General features: G+C 37.8%; 1 protein-coding gene across 1 annotated transcript in view; it reads right to left on the bottom strand.

The window, feature by feature from the left end:
• LOC126483942 (V-type proton ATPase 116 kDa subunit a 1-like) overlaps positions 1–15,447 on the bottom strand; it is a 195,985-nt gene that overhangs the window by 108,673 nt on the left and 71,865 nt on the right. Inside the window, exons 6-7 of the mRNA XM_050107230.1 lie at positions 14,359–14,571; positions 13,701–13,851 (exon numbers count right to left, since the gene is read on the bottom strand). Of these exons, the coding sequence (XP_049963187.1) occupies positions 13,701–13,851; positions 14,359–14,571 (364 nt within the window). The remainder of the gene's footprint in view (positions 1–13,700; positions 13,852–14,358; positions 14,572–15,447) is intronic.

Below are 15,447 nucleotides of genomic sequence, written 5' to 3'. Positions count from 1 at the left end.
TTTAATCTACAGGTCATAACCAATAGATTGTGGTCAGAGTCCACATCTGCCCCTGGAAATGTCTTACAATTTAAAACCTGGTTCCTAAATCTCTGTCTTACCATTATATAATCTATCTGATACCTTTTAGTATCTCTAGGGTTCTTCCATGTATACAACCTTCTTTCATGATTCTTAAACCAAGTGTTAGTTATGATTATGTTGTGCTCTGTGCAAAATTCGACCAGGCAGCTTCCGCTTTCATTTCTGTCCCCCAATCCATATTCACCTACTATGTTTCCTTCTCTCCCTTTTCCTACACTCGAATTCCAGTCACCCATCACTATTAAATTTTCGTCTCCCTTCACAATCTGAATAATTTCTTTTATTTCATCATATATTTCTTCAATTTCTTCGTCATCTGCAGAGCTAGTTGGCATATAAACTTGTACTACTGTAGTAGGCGTGGGCTTCGTATCTATCTTGGCCACAATAATGCGTTCACTATGCTGTTTGTAGTAGCTTACCCGCATTCCTATTTTCCTATTCATTATTAAACCTACTCCTGCATTACCCCTATTTGATTTTGTGTTTATAACCCTGTAGTCACCTGACCAGAAGTCTTGTTCCTCCTGCCACCGAACTTCACTAATTCCCACTATATCTAACTTCAACCTATCCATTTCCCTTTTTAAATTTTCTAACCTACCTGCCCGATTAAGGGATCTAACATTCCATGCTCCGATCCGTAGAACGCCAGTTTTCTTTCTCCTGATAACGACATCCTCTTGAGTAGTCCCCGCCCGGAGATCCGAATGGGGGACTATTTTACCTCCGGAATATTTTACCCAGGAGGATGCCATCATCATGTAACCATACAGTAAAGCTGCATGCCCTCGGGAAAAATTACGGCTGTAGTTTCCCCTTGCTTTCAGCCGTTCGCAGTACCAGCACAGCAAGGCCGTTTTGGTTATTGTTACAAGGCCAGATCAGTCAATCATCCAGACTGTTGCCCTTGCAACTACTGAAAAGGCTGCTGCCCCTCTTCAGGAACCACACGTTTGTCTGGCCTCTCAACAGATACCCCTCCATTGTGGTTGCACCTACGGTACGGCTATCTGTATCGCTGAGGCATGCAAGCCTCCCCACCAACGGCAAGGTCCATGGTTCATGGGGGGGGGAAGGGGGGGGGGGGTGGTAGGTGAGGTGTGTGACTTTAATAGAGATGAAACTTGTGTTGTTAATCTTGTTGTTGATGAGATAACTTTAGAAGAGTATACTGATGATGATGATGATGATGAGTATCAAGTTTTTGTGGAGTTTAAGAATAATGAAGTTTCAGAGTTATTTCTGAATACAGGTAAGGTAAGTGATGTATGTGAAGACGTAAGTGAGAGCCATGGCACACCAATCCAGTCAAAGCAGTTTTTCATTAATGTCATGCAGAGTAATGATCCAAACAGTGAAGGTGAGGTATCTGTAAGCCTAGAGAATAAAGGTGAAAGTTTTTTGAAATTTGTTTGGGACCAAATTGATGATAACCTACATAAAGGTGCATTCTGCAATATGTTAGCTGTGGTTAGTCGAAATTTGTATCCAAATTGGTGGAATAAAGTGAAAGAAGATCTAAGGAGGAAATGTAATTTTGACAGTAATATATTTTGTGTTCCTCCTGTAATAAGTACGGTTAGTTGTGCAATGGAACCCATTCAGTGTATTCAATTTTTACTGGACAACATGTGTGACTAAAGTAATGCTATGATACCAGTAAAGGTGATAAAACCTTGTAAGAATAGTGTAGATGTACCAGTTGATGAAATTTAAAGTGATCTTTTACATGAAGTGTCTAATAACAGAGACGACAATTCAGATTTTGGATGTCGTTACATTAAGATTAAGATTGACCAGTGGGAAGGGAACTGTTTGATTGATACAGGTAGCCCGATTTGTGGTACATCTGAACAATTTAGAGACAAGATTAAATATAGTAAGAATTTTGTGGAAACACCTGTTGTAGGTACAAAAATAAGAGGAGCTACAGGTAAGCAAAGCAAACTGGTAAAATCTCAGGTATTTTTAACATTTAATATAGAAGGTAAAACCTTTGAACATGGATGCTTAGTGATCCCCAGTCTGGAAGAAAATATAATTTTTTGTGTGGATTGGATAGCAAAAGTTGAGGCTTGTTTTGCTAAAGAATTGTTTATTTTGGAACTTAATACTTACGTGAAAACTAATTTCTGTATCTTAAGCTATGGGAAAAGTTGTACCTATTTGCAAAACATTGTGAATCAAGGTGAGTACCAGGTGTTTGATGATATAGATTTTGAAGAGACTAAGGATCAGGATTTTGAAAGTGTAGTAGATTCGTAAGTAAGGGGAGCTATGTCTCTTAATGACATACAAAAGGAACAACTTAGGAATTTGTTATTGGAGTTTAGAAATGTTTTTAGTGAAAAACCAGGAAAAGTGAAAGACTATCAGTGCATACTTTACCTTAGAGATCATCAACCTTTCTTTCTCAGGCCACATAATATACCATTTTCAAAAAGGAGAGATACAGAGGAAGAAATTCACAAATTGGAAACATGAGGTGTAATAGAGAGAAGTAGGAGTGCTTAAAATTGTGGTAAGTAAGACAAAAGATGGAGTGAGAATTGTTTTGAACTCTAGACATCTTAATAAATTTCTATCAGAGAGAATGACCATCCTGAGAACATGGACGAGCTGTTACACAAATTTGATTATGTAAAGTAGATGAGTAGTTTAGACTTCACCTCAGGATTTCATGAGATACCACTTGAAATTAATTCTAGAAAGTGTTTTCAATATTGTGTAGTGCCATTTGTGCTAAAGGTATCTGTAGCTGAATTCATAAGAGCTCTGGGTTCTGTCTTAGGAAGTGAAGTGAGCTCAAAATTAATTGTGTATATAGATGACATTCTGGTCACTGAAAAGACTTGGGAACAACATTTGAATCTGTTAAGAGATGTGTTTTCAAAATTAGAATCATTTGTAACAAAAAACAGCTTAAATCTTCGTTGGGTTAACTGGATTTTATATAAAATTTCTACGAATGAATTTTGTTATGTTTTTTTTGGCAGTTGATGTCTTTTGGAACTTCATAAAGCTGTTTCCTCTTAAGAAAGCTACCAGTAACCAAATCATCTCTAAGTTTGAAAACACATATTTTCATCAGGTGGGTATTCCTAAGACAATTATATCTGAAAATGTTTTTCAGTTTACATCACAAGCTTGGAGAGATTTTGTTGATCATGCAAAAATAAGACATATTCTAACCTTGATTTGTCATCCTTTGAGTAATCCTGCAGAAAGATATATGAGACAGATTGGAATGCTGTTTAGAACATATTGTACTAAGAATCATACCAGTTAGATAGATTATGTCAATGATTTTGAGGATATTATAAACAGCTTACAACATTCCTCAACAGGTTTTCCACCATTTGAAATAATGTTTAATCACAGACCAGTTAACTTTATTTCTGAAAATGTTGGGTTTCCACCATGTAAAATTCTGTATCCACAAGAGAGGGAACAATGTGTTAGGGAGATGACGAAGAAACAGGGAGATAGGAGAAAGCAGAGACATGATGGTAAAGGCAGATTTTCTATGTTTGAAGGAGGATATCTTGTGTTGGTGAAATCCAAAGAGAAATCTAAAGTGTTGACATCTGAGATTAAGAAATTTTTCAATATTTATATTGGACCATTCGAAACTCATGAAAATCCACATTCTAATGCATACAGACTTGTGTATCCAAAATCTAAGAAGTTGTCTGGATTACACAGTATCACTGAACTGAAAGCATGTAGACATGGGTCATAAGTATCTGATTTTTGTTTGTTTGTTCTTTTTCCATTGTCACAAATTTAGTATGTAACATGATGTGATTTCTAGAATTTTATCTTATCCATTGACTGAGTTAAAATCTGTGATACACTACATAGTTGTGTTCTGTAGTAGATATATGGTTTAGAATTTGACATATATATGCCATGAGACTAAATGAGTAGATCTTTTAGTAATCTTGACATGGGACAATTTTCATAAATTGTACTGCAAAAATTAGTAGAAGTATCTGAGCATATCTGTGTGTAATACGTTATTAGTCCAATTTTTGTTGCCTTTAACTCTGTTTATCAATGTTTCATATGTGAATACTTTTTTGTCTCAACTGATATAAATCCCATATAATTGACTTTAAAAAAAGTTTCTAATGCGAACATATCTTGTATGATGTTAAGGAGGTACTGAACAGCATATTTAGTACACAAAACAATGTTTCAGGATTTGATGTGAACACTAGATGGGAAGTTACCTATCTGTTGGAGCATGTAATGAGAACTTTAAGGAGGAAACTGAAAGATGTTGGTAGATCCATCCCATCCTCACACTGCTGTATGTCTGTACCTGCTGGACCAGTCAACTTGCAAGAGTTTGTGGGTGCTGGGTAATGTACTCAAGCATCTGTTGACTGGATCTGTGTTGTGACTATTATTTATGAATTGTTAGCCAAGACTGCTAAAGACAGTGTTGTTGTTGTTGTTGTGGTCTCCAGTCCAGAGACTGGTTTGCTGCAGCTATCCATGCTACTCTATCCTGTGCAAGCTTCTCCATCTTCGAGTACCTACTGCAAACTACATCCTTCTGAATCTGTTTAGTGTATTCATCTCTTGATCTCCCTCTATGCTTTTTACCCTCCACACTGCCCTCCAGTACTAAATTGGCGATCCCTTGATGGCTCAGAATGTGTCCTACCAACCAATCCCTTCTTTTAGTCAAGCTGTACCACGAATTTCTCTTCTCCTCAATTCTATTCAATACCTAGTCATTAGTTATGTGATCTATCCATTCAATCTTCAGCATTCTTCTGTAGCACACATTTTGAAAGCTTCTATTCTTTTCTTGTTCTAACTACTTATCATCCATGTTTCACTTCCATACATGGCTAAACTCCATACAAATTCATTCAGAAACGACTTCCTGACACTTAAATCTATACTTGATGTTAACAAATTTCTCTTCTTCAGAAACACATTCCTTGCCATTGCCAGTCTACATTTTATATCCTCTCTACTTTGACCATCACCAGTTATTTTGCTCCCCAAATAGCAAAACTCATTTACTACTTTAAGTGTCTCATTACCTAATCTAATTCCCTCAGCATCACCCGACTTAATTAGACTGCATTCCATTATCCTCGTTTTGCTTTTGTTGATGTTCATCTTATATCCTCCTTTCAAGACACTGTCCACTCCATTCAGCTGCTCTTCCAGGTCCTTCGCTGTCTCTGACAGAATTACAATGTCACCAGCGAACGTCAAAGTTTTTATTTCTTCTCCATGGATTTTAATTCCTACTCTGAATTTTTTCTTTTGTTTGCTTTACTGCTTGCTCAATGTACAGATTGAATAACATCAGGGATAGGCTACAACCCTATCTCACTCCCTTCCCAACCACTGCTTCCCTTTCATGCCCCTCAACTCTTATAACTGCCATCTGGTTTCTGTACAAACTGTAAATAGCCTTCTGCTCCCTGTATTTTACCCCTGCTAGCTCCAGAATTTGAAAGAGAGTACCCCAGTCAACATTGTAAAAAGCTTTCTCTAAGTCTACAAAGGCTAGAAACTTAGGTTTGCCTTTCCTTAATTTATCTTCTAAGATAAGTCGCAGGGTCAGTATTGCCTCACATGTTCCAACACTTCTACAGAATCCAAACTGCTCTTCCTCAAGGTCGGCTTCTACCAGTTTTTCCATTCATCTGTAAAGAATAAACGTTAGTATTTTGCAGCTGGGTTTGAATTATAATATTCTTTTTGAAGTCTGAAGGTATTTCACCTGTCTCATACATCTTGCTCACCAGATGGCAGAGTTTTGTCAGGGCTGGCTCTCCCAAGGCTGTCAGTAGTTCTAATGAAATGTTGTCTATTCCTGGGGCCTTGTTTTGACTTTGGTCTTTCAGTGCTCTGTCAAACTCTTCACGCAGTATCATATCTCCTATTTCATCTTCATCTACATCCTCTTCCATTTCCATAATATTGTCCTCAAGTACATCACCCTTGTAGAGACCCTCTATATAATCCTTCCACCTTTCTGCTTTCCCTTCTTTGCTTAGAACTGTGTTTCCAACTGAGCTCTTGATATTCATAAAAGGTGTTCTCTTTTCTCCAAAGGTCTCTTTAATTTTCCTGTAGGCAATATCTATCTTACCCTTAGTGAGATACACCTCTACATCCTTGCATTTGTCCTCTAGCCATCCCTGCTTAGCCATTTTGCACTTCCTGTCGATCTCATTTTTCAGATGTTTGCATTCCTTTCTGCCTGCTTCATTTACTGCATTTTTATGTTTTCTCCTTTCATCAATTAAATTCAATATATCTTCTGTTACCCAAGGATTTCTACTAGCCCTCATCTTTTTACCGACTTGATCCTCTGCTGCCTTCACTGTTTCATCTCTCAAAGCTACCCATTCTTCTTCTACCGTATTTCTTTCCTCCATTCCTGCCAATCGTTCCCTAAAGTTCTCCTTGAAACTTTCTACAACCTCTGGTTCATTAAGTTTATCCAGGTCCCATCTCCTTAAATTCCCCAGGTTTTTGCAGTTTCTTCAGTTTCAATCACCAGTTCATAACCACTAGATTGTGGTCAGAGTCCTGTAAATGTCTTACAGTTTAAAACCTGGTTCCTAAATCTCTGTCTTACCGTTATATAATCTCTCTGAAACTTTCCAGTCTCTCTAGGCCTCTTTCATGTATACAACATGTATTATTCAGCATAAATACATGTAGGGGGAATTAACTTTCCAATGCATTATGTAACCTTAAATCACAATGTATTCTTTTATCAACTGCAAAAGAATCTTCTAGGTTTTTATATATGTAGGTTAGTTTGGGTGAACAGTTTGCAAATAGTGTGGAAGACATTTACTAGTATTGACAATATAATAAGATGTATACATGTCTGCTTTCATACACTGATTTTGGTTCTCAAGCTACTGGATTGTGTCATCATTCAAAACTAATTTATGACTGTGTTTACCTGTATTTATCCTGAGTATTGAAATATTGCATCTGATTGGAAGATGAGTTGTGGACAGACTCATGCTGAGCACTGTTTTGGGTATCCCTGGTAATCGGGACAGTGTATGTGTATACTCAAGGAGAGTGTACAACTGTCGATTAAGGCTAGATGCTTCTTACAGTTACTCTTTGCGTATAAATTGACTTATTGATACAATTATGAGCTTTATTCATTTTGTCATGATGAAACTCTTTTGCTGGTTTCTACCCAGCGTGGTTTGGATTCGTGGGTTGATCCCCACATCGTAAACTTTGGCCCTAATATTTTTCCATTATTTTGTCAATATTTCCCCAAATATTCTGGTTTATGTGGCTGATTGATTCCTATTCATGGTTGAGTATATTCTTTTGGTCTGTACCCATCACTGTGAGTTTTTCGAGTCGGCTCACTCATGATACACTTCAGCTCTGGAATTTTTTCTCTTCTCTTTCAAAGATTTTGAAGGTTTCATTGTATAGATCTTAACTTAAAATTTATAAATTCTAGTAATTTACATGGTCTCTGTAATTATTTCTATGGTTTAGTGGTGCAATGTTGTAGTTTTGATTTTGTATTATTTGTCTTGTGTCAGTATGTTTCACAGATATGAAAATCTGAGTGCCATATCCTGATACATTTGTAGATTATTATTTGTGTAGTAGATATTTTTATTGTATTTTCTGTAATAAGTTATGTATCAGATACTTCTATACATCTATATTATATCCTGGGCATCATTTTGTACACCATTTGGCAAACCATATAGCCTGTCACAAAATATTGTAAACATTCTGTTTCCAAAATTTGTTTGGGGGATACTGTAATGGGTCATCCTCCTCTAACTTTATCTCTTTTTTTTTTATAGAAATAACTGATACCATGTATACCATCGATTCTTGTACAGTTTTAAATTATCTCAGTTGTTTAACTGAATGAACTTAATATGATTTTGTATATGCTGTGTTACATTTCAGGCTAAAATATGTAAAAAGAAATTAATTTGTTACACTCTGTACGTACAGTTAAAGTAACTCTCGTGTTAAAAATAATTGAAATCATGAAATTTCTGATATATTTACAATTGGTATCATTAAATGCACACTCTAACTCCAATTATTAAATTTATTTCTGGACCCAATTATAAAACAATGATACAAGTTAGTAAATATTTTTCTTTTGACATGAAAGTTTGTAAACTCTTCTGCTTTATAAACTCTTTGGAATATTGCGAGTACCACAGAATTTAAGTAGTATTGGACATGCCTCTGATGTAAATGCATGTATATTTCTAATTTTGTCAACAACAATGTGAATTCATGTTCTGAAGTGGAATTGTAAAGTCAGTGTGATATAGAAGAATCATCATTATTTATTGGGATAAAGAATGGGACAAAATAAAAAGATACTCATAGCAAGAGGCAAATCTTCATCAGTTATTAAGCTCAACAACAACCCGCAACATTATAAAAATTACAGCCGCAAGAATGTACCCTAGATGCAAGACTTGGAGCCAACAACAACAAGATAAAGAAGATAAGTAAAAAGTTTTTCTTTTATATATCTTACACCTCTTGAAGATTTTGAAAATAGTGAAGAGACTAAGAGAAAATTAATGGTGATGTGTGGGAGGGTAAGTGGCCCCTTCTTCAGGCAGAAGGGTTGGTGGGGAAGGAAGAAGGGTGAAGAAAATGCAGAGGTCTAGGAAAAGGTGTAGATTTTGGGAAAGTCACCCAGAACCATGGGTCAGGGGAGACTAACTGTACGGGGTGAGAAGGAAAGACTGATTGCTGGGGGCTGCATCAGGCAAGATTTGAAAACCTGAGAGCCTAAAGTTTTCCGTGATTTCCCTAAATCACTCCAGGCAAATGCTGGGATGGTTCCTCTGAAAGGGCACGGCCAACTTCCTTCCCCATCCTTCCCTAATCCAATGAGACCGATGACCACGCTGTCTGGTCTCCTTCCCCAAAAAGCCAATCAAACCTGAGAGCCTAAAGGTGGAAGACAGGTAATTTCCAAGACAGAAATTACTACAAAAACATTGTGCGTGAATTAATAAGAGTGAAAAGCTAAGTGCATTGTATCTAACAGAGGTGGGAGGGGGAGTGAAAAATAGACCTGCAAGATGACACATGTCATATGTAAACACTGTTCGGCATTCTACATCAGCATGACTGCCACCAAATTATCAATTAGGATGAATGGATGTAGGCAGGGGGTGTATACTGGCACCTCACAATATCCTGTTACAGAGTATGCTCTACAACATAACATTCGTGACCTCTGTGCATGTTTCACCACATGCATCATCTGGATTCTTCCTCCAGACACCAGTTTCTCAGAACTCTGCATGTGGGGACTAGCACAACAACATTTCCTTGGTTCCCGCCACCCACTTGGCCTTAATTTATGTTAATTTCTTCCGTCTCAGCATTTCTTCACTGTAACTGCTCCTTGCTTCACTCCATCTAAGTTTTCTACATCTTTCATTGTCTTTCCCATCTATTTTTCACCACCCTCTTCCCCCCTCCCACCTCTTTGTTGTACAATGCACTTACCTTTTCTCACTCATTAGCTCAGGCATGATGTTTTAGTAGTAATCTCTGTCTTGCATATTACCCTGTCTTCCACCTTTAAGCTCTAAGGTTTTCAAATCTCATCTGATGCAGCCCCCAACAATCAGTCTTTCCTATTCCTCCCGTATGGTAAGTCTCCCCTGAACTGCAGTTCTGGATGACTTTTCCAAAATCTACCCCTTTTCCTAGACCTCTCCAGTCCTTTTCCTTCACCTTTCTTCCTTCTCCTTCAACCCTTCTGCCTGAAGAAGGAGCCACTGGCTCTGAAAGCTTGAGAATTACAGCAGTCTTTTATGTGTGTGTTCTGCCACCACTTGGTGAGTAGATTTTTTATCCATTCAATTAAATAATTTTGTCAATAATTGATTGTTTTCATTGTTATAGATATAGTTACTGAATCTCAAAGAGTAGAACAAGACTTGATTTAAAAATAAGGAGAAAATATTCCTTGAAAATCAGGTGCCAGCTTACTCACATTCTGATGGAAAGAGAGAGAATACCTATACAAAGAGTTACATAAAATGCTGACTGGCAACAAATCCCACTACAAGGCGATAATGGAAGATTTTAATGTAAAATGAACACTAAAACAGAAGAATAGTTTTCAGTGGAAAGATTTGGATACCTTCATCTACATCCACATGAATACTCTGCAATACACACTTAAGTGCCTGGCAGAGGGTTCTACAAACCCCCTTCAGGCTATTTCGCTACCATTCCACTCTCCAACAGCGCGTGGGTGAAAGAGCACTTAAATCTTTTTGTACAAGCTCTGATTTCTCTTATTTTATTATGATGATCATTTCTCCCTACATACATTGATGACAGGAAAATATTTTCACATGCAGAGGGGAAAGTTGGTGATGAAATTTCACGAACTTTAAAGATTGCCACCTCAACTTATTTACCATATCTGTGACACTCCCTCCCCTATTTCACAACAGAACAAAATGTGCTGCCCCTCTTTTGACTTTTTCAGTGTCCTCCATCAGTCTTATCTAGTAAGGATCCCCTAAAGCACAGTAATACTCTAGCAGAGGACAAACAGGCAGTCTCTTTAATAGAGTTGTTGCATCTTCAAAGTGTTGTGTGCAATAAAATATGGTCTTTGGTTTGCCTAACCTACAACTTTATCTATGTGAGTGTTTCAATTTAACTTACTTATAATTGTGATCCCTAGGTATTTGGTCAGATTGACAGCCTTTATATTTGTGTGATTTATCATGTAATGGAAATTGAATGGATTTCTCTTTGTACTCACGTGGATGACCTTATACGTTTCGTTATTCAGTTATTTGAAAAAGACAGTGATCACGCCTTAGCAGAATTTATCGAAACAAACAACTATTCTTCTAGAAGATCACATAAACTGAATTTGGCAAGCAACAAGTAAAAGTAAATAGAATGAGATAAGAGTATATTTTACAAAACCATAATGAAGAAATCTTATGGGTTGTGATGTTTCTAAATCACTTTTGAACTGCCAGTCATCGCTGGCTTGTATAATGCAGAGTAAAATACAGATACATAACTAAACTGAAACAGAATCATAGGGCACAAAATCAGAAATGTACATCATAATAGTATATTTAAAGAGATGGAAGTATTCGAGGACAAGTGAAGCATGTTTAATATTATCATTGCCACTCTCCAAATCTGTCTCTATATTGCAAAAGTAGTGAGATATTAAATGTTTAGCAAATTATTTTTTCAGACAGCAAAATGTGATAAATAAGGAAAGGAAACTAAAGAAAACAAAATCATAAATGGAAGAAGGCAACTGTTATTGAGGTGCAACACGTTGTATCCTCCATGCACCATGGATCTTGCCGAGGTGGGGTGGCTTTTGTGCATCAGTCATAGAGATAGCTGTACTATAGATGCAACTATAATGGAAATGTATCTGTGGAGAGGATAGGACAGCCTGTGGTTCCTGAAAAGAGCAGCAGCCTTTTCACTGGTTACAGGGTTGACAGTCTGGATGAATGACTAAATAACCTTGTAATGTTGGAAAATTTGCAGTGTTGGCATGGAAAACACATGAAAACAAGGAGGAAGTGCATAAATTATTTTTCATGATGGCATGCAGCTCTTCCATATCACTTTGTAATGATGGCATCCTCTCAAGTAAAATATTCCGCACCACAGTAGTATAAGTTTATATGCCTACTAACTCTGTAGATGATGGAGAGACTGAAAGAATGTATGGTGAGGTAAAAGAAATTATTCAAAGGTTAAAGATAAAATCAGTGACACCTGCCCATGACTGGGCTACTGGTCTGACTGTAGGTAAGGAACAACCTACTTTGTCACGGCACTAGGAGGGGTAGGGTGGCGGCCCTGGCCGAGGCAAAGATCCCATGAGTTCATTTGATAGCAGACTGAGTGGACCTGGAGCCATCCTGGAGGAACTAGAATGAAGGGAAATCACCACTCTGGGATCCCCAGGGGTAAAGTCTAATGCTAGACCACCAAGGCCACTCAGGTATGAGAGTCAGCCAGAAAGTAATGCCTCCATTTTTTTCTGCTTAAATTAAGTTTGTTAAGCTGGTCCCCAGCATTGTTGAGAAAGGTAAGGAAGAGGGGGAGGAGTAGCACCTCATTAAAAACCTAGGTTCACATGCTCCATGTAACAGTACTTTGTGAGGGCTTCTTGCCAGTTTAATGGCGAAAACCTCAATGGAAGTGAAGGCAGAGATGAAAATCATTAGTATGGGAGAACTGGCGGAAGAGGTAATGCTGATTTTATGGATAATATAAACACTCAGTATGTGCTGGACTCTTCAGTGGAGGAAACTCCATTGGAATTCAGCATTCATAGTGTGTTCTGCAGGTTAGGAGCAACTGTAAAAGGCATCTGTACTCCAGGTTAGGGGCGGCCTTAACTAAACTCTGGGGCTTACAACCTGAGTTTTAACTCTGTGGATGGGCTATACTCACCCCCCCCCCCCCCCCCCACAACTATCGTAAACCTAGGGCAGGAAGGGGAACACTTTCAGTAAAGACTACTACACTAGGCAACTGGAAACAGAGCTGTCGGTTTCTGGAGAGCCTGTAACATCATACAGGGAAGATTGGAGCTTCCCAGAACCTCAACACAAAAGGTAGAATCCAAGAAAGAACACCTGTTTGGAATGCTAAACATCAATACACTTCTGAAGACAGGAAAATTAAAGCAACTGGTCAACGCTTTAAAAGACCAGAATTTCTACATACTGGCACTAAAAGAGACCAGATATGTGGATGAGAATCCATTTGACTCAGAAGAGTTCAGAATAGATAAAGGAAACCTTGTGATAAAAAAATTCCAGTTCAATGATCCTAGGGATAGTCTTCGTAGTCAGAAGGAACATAATTGGATCCATAATCAATTTCACCTCCCCATCAAACAGGATCTCACTTCTGTCCATTTGATATGGAAATAAGGCTTACACCCTTATCAACACACAGGCCTGATAAATGAAGACAACAAGAGAGACCCTCAAAAGGTGGATGACTTCTGGGAAACTCTTGAGGATCCAACTTCAAAGTCCCTCAACATTATGTTAATGTCTTTCTTGGAGACTTCAATGCTGACACAGGCAGAGAAAAGAAATACAGAATAGTTGTTGGGGACTACCTGCCACTTAGAAGAACAAAAAAAAATGGTGAATGACTTGTCACATTTTGTAGACAATTCAGTCCTATACTAATGTCCACATACATCTCAGCACTTTATAGATATTTGTAATTATTTACCTGCCTCGTCTACATTTTGTAGCTTGTAGGCATGGAAAAACAGTATGTGTATGTGGGTTTGAGTGAAGAGTGGTAAGTAGGGGGGGGGGATGATGGTGGGGGGGGGGGGGGGGGGGGGGAGAAGGAGGTGTCTCACCATGTGCTTCTGTGTGCATTCCTTGTTAATAATCTCAAATTTTATTTTATTTTTCAAATGGTGCAATATAACTCACTATGGGATGATGATTGGTGATGCCTCTAAATAAAAATATAAATAAAAAATATGGCTAAACTAGCCTGATGACCACAGTGAACAGAACTAATATTGCTAAAGAGGTGGTACTAACCTGGATTAACTTCTTGGTATGTTATGGATCCATATGAATCAATAAGGGTTTGAAATCCTGCTGTGAACTTATTTGTTCTAACGTATGTTGGTGGAGTATCTGACGTTTCAATTATATTAAGAAATGAAGCTACAGAACTTCCAGAAGCAACCTGAAAATAATACTTTTTATTAAATGCTGAGTGATAAATATGCAGTACATAGCTTTCTTTCATACAGAACACAAATATTTAAAAAGTAGCTTTTTTCTTTTGTGTCATAACAGAAGGCTGAAAAAGGATCTGAAACACCTTTAAAGTTCATCAGTTTGAATAAAGCTGAAGCTAACATCATTTAGGAAATGTCTGAGCTCTGAAAGAAGGTACAAAAGAGATTATGTTCAAGAAGACACACCCCAGCTCAATAGCTTTTATTAATTTAATTATTTTTAAAAGTATTTTATCAAGGTGTCAGATAGTATTATTATTTATAGCAATTTTTGTTGCTAGATCTTCCCATTTCCACATCACTGGAAATCTTTTCAACTAACTAACAATGTTATTTGTCAATAACAATAAAAATAAAGCTTTGCAGCAACTAAAATGTGCTGCATGTTTCCAAAAGTGGAATAGACAGTTTATGTTACAAAATGTATTGAATTTAAATTTTTCTGCACTTACCCCACCATCTTGCAGTGCTTGAGTCATCCTTGGTAGGTCATTCACAGGCACCCAGCACTCTGCAATAAGGCATCTGCTTGTGACATCCATATTGAAACCATTGAGAGTATGGTAAATAGCCTTCATCTTGCGTACCATCATTATCCATCTGTTCAGCTCTTTAGCAACAGACTGTAGTGCCCTCTGCCTGTGATCTTTAGTTTGATTTAGAACCTGTGAAGAGTAAACGATTTGGACTGCATTGAACTGAACTGAATTTTTATTATTGTAGGGACCTGTGGCACTGCAAGCATCAATACAGTTACAGTACACATACATACACACACAACAAGTTAGTTATCATTGTGGCACTACATATGTCACCATATTACTGATATTAATAATCACAACATTAAAATAAGGTATGTGTCATGTTACTGTTCAGTGATATACGAGGGCTATCCACAAAGTACATTACGTTTTGGAATTAAAAATAAATAAAGTATTGGAAATTTTTTAAATTATATACAGATGAAAGCCACACTTAAATACTACTTTTCTACACAGTTGCCATTTAAATTAAGGCACTTATCATAGCGATGGACGAGCTTGGAAATTCCTTCGTCGTAAAATTCGGCCGCCTGCGCCTTCAACGACTTGGTTACCTCTTCTTGAAGCTGTGCATCGTCATCAAAATGCTGCATAGCCAACCACTTCTTCATTGCTGGGAATAAGTGGAAGTTGCTTGGTGCCAGGTCGGGACTGTACGGCAGATGAGGAAACATCTCTCACTTAAAAGATTCGAGAACTTCACAAGTGGCATTTGCCGTGTGGGCCCGGGCGTTGTCGTGAATCAGCAAGATCTTTGAGCCCAACTTCCCCCTGCGCTTGTTTTGTATTGCTCTTCTGAGGTTGTGCAGAGTTTGGCAATACCTTTGAGAGTTTATTGTAGTGCCTCTTTCCAGGAAATCCACAAAAATCACACCTTTTCTGTCCCAAAAGACAGTCGCCATCACCTTCCTTGCCGACATTGTCTGCATGCATTTCTTGGGTTTTTGGGGGGAATTTGTGTGCCCCCACTGCATTGACTGCAATTTTGTATCGCAGTTC

The sequence above is a fragment of the Schistocerca serialis genome, chromosome 6 (assembly GCF_023864345.2).
Source record: "Schistocerca serialis cubense isolate TAMUIC-IGC-003099 chromosome 6, iqSchSeri2.2, whole genome shotgun sequence".
Classification (NCBI taxonomy): Eukaryota; Metazoa; Arthropoda; class Insecta; order Orthoptera; family Acrididae; genus Schistocerca; species Schistocerca serialis.
This window is presented reverse-complemented; position numbering and strand designations above follow the sequence as displayed.